Source organism: Morone saxatilis, unplaced genomic scaffold (assembly GCF_004916995.1).
Source record: "Morone saxatilis isolate NCDOM2014 unplaced genomic scaffold, NCSU_SB_2.0 Contig24, whole genome shotgun sequence".
NCBI classification, from domain to species: domain Eukaryota; kingdom Metazoa; phylum Chordata; class Actinopteri; family Moronidae; genus Morone; species Morone saxatilis.
In genome coordinates, this window is record NW_023339807.1 from 1,369,343 (window position 1) to 1,377,180 (window position 7,838).

At 40.7% G+C, this 7,838-nt stretch overlaps 1 protein-coding gene across 1 annotated transcript in view; it reads left to right on the forward strand.

Annotated features, from left to right (window-relative positions):
• Positions 1-290: 290 nt before the first annotated feature.
• The window catches only part of sim1a (SIM bHLH transcription factor 1a), a 24,879-nt gene continuing 17,331 nt past the window's right edge, over positions 291-7,838 (forward strand). The window contains exons 1-6 of the mRNA XM_035671562.1: positions 291-451; positions 624-1,076; positions 5,491-5,573; positions 6,916-7,005; positions 7,087-7,195; positions 7,291-7,376. Of these exons, the coding sequence (XP_035527455.1) occupies positions 902-1,076; positions 5,491-5,573; positions 6,916-7,005; positions 7,087-7,195; positions 7,291-7,376 (543 nt within the window). The 5' untranslated portion in view covers positions 291-451; positions 624-901. The remainder of the gene's footprint in view (positions 452-623; positions 1,077-5,490; positions 5,574-6,915; positions 7,006-7,086; positions 7,196-7,290; positions 7,377-7,838) is intronic.

Consider the following 7,838-nt stretch of genomic DNA (forward strand, 5'->3'; position numbering starts at 1 on the left):
GAGAAGCCGTCACATATTACATTTTCTTAATGGAATCTTTACAAAATGTGTATTTTTGTTGATAAAATATAAATCTGTTAAATTGACATATTTTTAAAAGGAGTTCTGCGTACCGTTTTCTCCCAGAAAAACGAGCGCGCGGGTTCTGTAGGGATCCACTTTGGGCCAGAGGTGAACATTTTTTATCCCGTTCTTCGTGGAGCGCGTCATTCCGGAAAGTAGCCAATAGACACGTGAACTGGCTATCCAATTGTCCAATAAACGCAGAGCTGTCTGTGGTGGGCGGGCCTTCGAGCCTGCAGCACATTGTAGGCTGTGGACGCGCTGCGATCCATAAAATCACATAGGATCGAAGAAATGCGAATGCTCAGGCTTTTTGGACATTGTGCCCGGACACTTTGAAGCCCAGCAGGAGTCACTTTAACAGACTGTCGGTTGGAACTGCGCGGAGGTAAGCTAACAAGCAATTTAAAAATACAGCCACTAAATGTATGAAGATTCAAACAAGTGTCTTTATTAGTTTTCCGTTAGCTAGTTGTCCAATATGCAGTTTATAGACAGATACAAGTGATGGCTCGCTCACATAAGGGTGCAAATAAAGTGATGAATGTTTCACCCCGCAGGGCCTAATGTCTCCAGCGGTGGCACTTCAACAGCAGCTATGATGGATATCAGCGAGCGGTGAGCCCTCCAATGGGCTGACCCAAAACGCCACAATAACCCGCAGAGATCCAGGAATTAGCCGCGTCCCGCTCGCCGCCAACCGCCGGAACACCTGGAAATAAGTATGGGTCCACGCGCCGGCAGCTGTGGATTTTAGGCCGAGCGGAGGACGGACAGGCCCGGTACAATGCTCTGAGAGCCGGCCCGTGACAGAGCGCTGTGACACTGACAACACAACATGAAGGAGAAGTCGAAAAACGCTGCCCGGACCCGGCGGGAGAAGGAAAACAGTGAGTTTTATGAACTGGCCAAACTGTTGCCGCTGCCCTCCGCCATCACCTCCCAGCTGGATAAAGCCTCCATCATCCGGCTCACCACCAGCTACCTGAAGATGAGGATAGTGTTCCCGGAAGGTACGAGCTGCATTCACACAGTAAAGAGCAATAATTACACTGAAATACAATGACTATGTGTCAAATTAATATAACATTTAATCAACAAAATATCAATTAGAACCATTACACTATTATATTGTAGCTTATATATAATTATAGAAAGTTATATGAGCTATAATATTCATTTTCTCAGCACTGTTATTATTATCATCATTATTAGTAGTATTATTATTAGGCTATTAGTATTATTAGTATTATTTATATATTCATATTATTACCTCATTTTACCTCCTGTAAGTTTGTGGGTTTTTTGTAGGCTATGCGTTATTTCATATGGGCTTTAGTGATTTTTATTTTTTAAGTTAAGTTTTTAATTTTTAAAAACGAATTTAAATCTTGTTTTTCTTATAGCCTCATGTTCTCCCTTTCTTTCCTGATATATAATTCTGATTTCCTCGGCTGGTCATTTATGGATCATTTTTGATGAGAAAGAAAAACATTGTGACGCCGCGTTTCAGATTTATCACAAAATACAAACTGTACAAATGACTATAAAACGTGACTTTTCAAATGTAGTTCCCACTGTCTATTCCGTGTAGGCCTATTTGTGTTATTGTTTGAGCGTTGCATTCAAGAACATATGATTATGGGGTGAGAATGGAGGGAATATCGACTGCGCGCATGGTAAAGGTGTGTTTATCAGAACATTCTCTAATGTGTGTTATCTGTCTAATCACGTGCTCTTCGTTTGAAGCTGTGTGTCAGTCAGATCTCTCAGATTCTGATATGATTTAACATCCTCCGCAGTGGATGAGTGTGTCCCCTGTGTCCCTCGGTCCGTCCGTCTGTCCGTGTCCCCCAGCCTGCAGTGATGTCGGCTTCTCTCCGGGGGCCCCTGGCGGCCCCTGCCAGCAGATTAGCTGTGATGAGGCTCCATCCTGCGTGACTGCTGCAGAGCCGCGGATATTAGTATGATGTGCACGTCTGATCCCTCAACATATGGAGCTCCTTGTAACAGTGGAGCGGGCTGCGGTGCGGGCTGCGGTGCGGTGCGGGACGGTGCGGTGACAAAGGGAACACAAAGGGAACATGGACACTAGTGGGGATCTGTGTCTTTACACTCACATGAGCACTGACACAGATGAGATCTATCACAGTGAGTGGGTTAACGCTGCGTGTTATCCCGCGATAAAGCCCATCGTTATCACAGCATCAGGGTACATTGTACTGATCACTCATATGATCACTCTAAGTGTCATCTCTGCCCATTGCAGCACTTGTTTTAATAATGCAGTAAAAATGAGCTGAGAAACATGCTTTAACTCAATATCAACCTTGTTACCTGTGCATATGGGATTATTCAGGAGGAACAGAGATGCAAAGATTAGTATATTCATCAATTAATTGTCAGCTCTTAACCAATTATTTAATCAATGAAAACTGAATTCTGATTGTTGTGAACATGTTCTTGTGTCTTTAGTCCTGTGTGACAGTAAACTGAATGTCTTTGGGCTGTGGACCAAACAAGACATTTGAGGACGTCAGCTTGGGCTTTGGGAACATTTCTCACATTTTATGGATCAAACAACTAATCAATAAATGGAGAACATTATTGACATATTAATGGATAATGAAAATAATGAAGAAAATACAAGAAAGACAGGGAGATATCTGACTCAGGCTTAACAGTGAAATAAGAGACAATTACTGCATAAAGTTAAATGTAGGGTTGGTTGTAAGAATTGTCTTACTGAACCAAACTGAAACAGTATGTCAGGATGAATGGGGACTCCTTCAGTATAGTGGAGTCACATTTAATATTAACGTTTGGATCTTTTTCCAACTCCAACAGAAGCTCTGAATAATTGAAAGGACAGTCATGCAGGCGTACTCCTCCGTCTTACAGGCCGCGGTGTGTTTTCCCGCATTAAACCACCTCTCTGCTGTTTTAAAGGCAGGACCTCTTCACTGCAAGGACCCCCACCACATGCACTCCAGCACGAGCCACACGTGATGCTTGAGCCCGTCTGAGAGGGCTTTAGTGCTTTTGCAGAAGTGGGGGAAGAGAAAGAGAAAAGTGCTGTTAATTTTTAGGGGATGTAGCAAATGTTTTTTTTTTTTTTCTGTGACTGGGGGGGGGGGTCCCTTTTATTTATGGCTCTCCGAGTGGCCAGTAGTATGACCTTTGACTTTTAGCCATGTTGTCCATCCTGACTGGGTTGAATTACATGACACCCCACACCACAAATATCTTGCAGCATTGTCTCCACCTATAAACCCTGGGAGAGATTTAAACAGAGGAGGCGACAGTCCCCTTTATTATACGTACTGTATTGGCTCAGTTCATTTTATCATGTATTAGAATGTATTGTTTACTGTCATGCATATATACATCTCATTAGAGCTTGTTTATAGGCACCAGTAAAGGGGATCAAGATAATAATGTGGAATGTTGTTGGACATCTCACGTCTTCCTCAAGCTGTGATGGTTTCTTTCTTGAAATACACACCGTGTGTGTGCAGTGATTCTAAATGAGTGAAACGCTCACTCTTTTTTTACTCTTATTCCACATGAAGCTTTTTGGCTCAGTTCTGACTTTAAAGCGTCAGCGCGTCTTTTTGATACGTACGAGTCATTATTATTTTGGTAAAAATAATTTATATTTTGATAATTACAAATGTATTATGATCGTTATTGTTGCCGTTCTTTAATGATGTGTCTTACTGTGTTCACGGAACACAGCGACGTTTTGTGAGGGGGTTTGCGCAGAGAACGTAAACGCATCTTTCCCACTGTGTAAGCATTGTAGAGTTTATTTATTTATTGATATTTTTATTTATTAAAACATGACATATTTCATATTGATATATATTCAAGAAAAAAACAAAAAAACACACCCGCTCTTGGGATGGGCATCCTGAGATAAATCATCACGATGAATAAATAACATATATATATATATATATATATAAACATGAGGTAAAAGACAAAGGATGTTAGTCCCAAGCTTTTCAGTTGAATAATAACACATGAAGTTGGGTAGAAACACAGCGCAGTGAGCTCTATCATAAGGACCGTGTATGCTCAGATTGCTTTGTATGTGGGCCGCTTCCTATACCAAACTTCATTTGATTTTCGTTCATTTTTAGGATGATCTGCGCCAAGCGAAAACTCCGTTATTAGAGTGATTGTTACTCTTTATTATGTTCTATTATTTTCTGTTGATCATAATTAACTGCCTCTCACTAATGAGCTTAACTCAGTGAAATGTATTCACCGGATTTTTTCCCGTTAAGCACCACAATTCTACAGTTTGAAATGAGTATTATTTGAACGTTGATTATGATGATGATGATGATAGGGGGCCTCCAGGAGTTCTGTGAGGCCTAATTGAAGCGTGTGAGCATTACTGTAGAGGCTCATAATACACTGTTCTGTCAGAGAGCAGCGGACATTGGGTTCTCACAGCGCTCTCGGAGTATTTAAAGGGCTATCTTTTTATTTATTTAGCTTTGATATGAAGTGGATTTTTGTTTTGCACTCGTGGCTTTGTTGCTCGGTAATTCGATTGTGTCCATATTAGCTCCATATGAAGCGTGCAGGCGGCGGGTCGCTGTGATCCCCGCATGCTGCCTGTTTACTCTGCAGAGCGGGATTTGCATCTGAATGCGAGCTGCTGCACGCACACACACACACACACACACACACACTGCTGTTTGCTCTGTGCATCACACACCGTCTCACATGTTATTATTTTGACTGCTGCTGAAGGGTTTATGAAAAGATTTCACGCCACCACATTCGCAGTGATCCGGATTCGATAAAGGTCCGCTCCCAGTCCAACTTGGGGTTGAGTGTATTTTTAGAGCTGCAGACCAGTAAGATTAACACATTGTAGCAGTTTGTACTGGGTTGATCTTAGATTCGTGATGGTCGGTGGTGCAGTTTAAGAGCTTGCAGACCCTGCTAGTGCCAGCCTATTATTAATATTATATTGTTATTGTTACATCATCATAATTAGATAAAGACTCATTTTATTTTCTCTTGGTATTGTCCTTGCAGTATGTATTGTTCTGATGGTATGATGCAGTTAAATGTGTGTACAGTCTTATAACTGAAAGCCTGTTGTGTACTGAAGGATAAAGGGATACAATCGCTGTTAGTCTGTAAAACCAGCACATGGGACACAGACATTACTGTTGCTATTATTTGTTCTTAAATTTGCTGTAAATAGAGCCTCTTTATACTGACAGTGTGCTTAGAATAAAATTATGTTTTTACATTCAGACTTCTTCATAGCTTACATTAGAATATACTGGCTGAACTAAAGAATAAGACCATCTCTCTGTTTACAAGGTTTTCAAAGATATTGTTTCATTGTAAAATATGAAATGATATTATTCCCCTCTGTTTGTGTGATTGGTTCTCCAGGCCTCGGGGAGTCCTGGGGTCACGTGAGCCGCAGCAGTTCTGTGGATGGAGTCAGCCAGGAACTAGGCTCCCATCTCTTACAGGTACTCACGGCTGTGGTTCAGAGTATGCACAGGTGAAAGGCAGCTGAAACAAATAGTGGGCTTTGCATTTTGCAAGGGACTGAGATTCCCATAAAATGTTTATTAGTGTACAGATTTGGAATAATTCTACAGCTTAGCTCTTTGTAAAATTCACCCTCAAACGCACCCTCTTCAAGAAGAAATTATTATTACTATGATTATTATTATTATTATTATTATTATTATTATTATTATTATTATTATTCAGCCAAAGCTAGTGTGTGTGTGGTTTAGTGGTTGCTGCCTTTGCCTCCTGCTGCCTTCATTCATGTGCTTTAAGAGTGAAATGAGCTGAGCACATTCCTGGTCACGCACAGAGCTTCAGTCTGTCCTGCAGCCCCTCTCACATCAGCAGCAACACAATGGAGTAGGGCTGCGGGGTTGCAGGGCTACAGGCTGGCTACAGACAACCACAGGTCAGCTAGTACCGGTCAGATAGACAGCATGAAACACAGCTTCATGTCAGCCGAGCAGGGCGACAGGATTGTCAGAGTAGCAGAAGAGGACCAGAGGGCTTCAAGCTTTCAAACAGGTGTACAGAATAGTCAAATAGGGCAACAGGCCGGCCTAAAATGGTTCCATAATGAAAGTGTACTTGTTTGAGGACCACAGAGAAAGGACAAGTGTCTACAAGCTAGCAGCACTGGAAATAAGCTGCTCATTAAATAAGCACAATTCCAACTGAGGTTAACATTGTTATTATCAGTAATGTTCCTTATTATCATTAGTAAGTGAATGTGACATATACTAATAATAGTAATAATACTCAGTTGCTAGTTTATTAGGTAGGTTAACCAAATGCAGTATAAGACAATAGCCAGTAATATATCCTTCATTAAGTTTTTAAAATAATACAAATGAATGGGACAAAATATTAGAAACACCTGTCGATATAATGAGTTACACTCCAACAGCAGCTCACAGTACAACTCCCAAAATGACCAAAAAAAAACAAAGTGGATGTTGTATTAGACTGTATTAGTTAGAGCAGGGTGGACCTTATGAACTGAGCGTGTAATTCAGCTGTTCCTTTAATGGTACATGTCGTTGTTTGTTATTTCATTCCTCTCTTCAAATCTTGATTTTGTCATGATGTTGTTACAACGATCAATCGCTCTGCAGGTAGCAGCTCTGTAGTTATCTCCAGTTTAATGATATGGTCATAATAATGAGACACTGTAGTGTATACACGTTGTCAATGGAAACAGACTCAAGACAATAACACTGATTTTATTAAAAGACTAATTATTTTGGACCTTTTGTTGGTTTCTAATACAATACCACTTTGTGTTGTTTCTTTCAGACATTAGATGGATTCATTTTTGTGGTTGCTCCAGACGGGAAAATAATGTACATATCAGAAACAGCATCAGTCCACTTGGGCCTGTCGCAGGTTGGTTTGACAAACTTAGACCTCCTCTAACATGTTTGTCCTGATGTTTCACAGTTCTGACGTGAATGTTCATTTCAACAGGTAGAGTTGACAGGAAACAGCATCTACGAGTACATCCATCCAGCAGACCACGATGAAATGACAGCCGTCCTCACAGCACACCAGCCTTACCATTCACACTTCGTTCATGGTAAACAACAACCCAGGCAGGTTGTTCTGTATATGACATGGACTCATTATCATGTAGCATCAAAAACTTTTTTGCATGTTTTTCATTCTCTGCAGAATACGAGATGGAACGCTCCTTCTTTCTGAGGATGAAATGTGTCCTGGCTAAAAGAAACGCCGGTCTTACCTGTGGAGGCTACAAGGTAGATGGGCTGTTCTGTTAAACTGACTTTATTTTTATTTTATTTTATTGACATTCACCAGAACAAATGTTCTCTGAAGGCATTTAAAAACTCATTCATTTATTTGAATTCATTTGTGATAAATTCTTAGACATACTGTAGGTCGATGAAGAAACAACTCCCAAATATGATTTTTAGGTCTGTCCTACAAAGATTTCTGCAGACTGTCCTAGACGTTTGCACTGTATTTAAGGATAACAAGCATCTGACGCCCTGCTAGTGGTTGCTACAGGCTACAATTCTCATAATACCCTTCAACAGGGGCATTAAACTTGATTTGATTTGATTTGATTCATATTCATATTCATTGTCATTGCAAGTACAGGTACAAAACAACGAAATGCAGTTAGCGTGCAAAGTAATTTACAAATGTAAATTTGTAAATTACGCTAGTTCGGGAACGGAGAGACCTGTAGCGCCTCC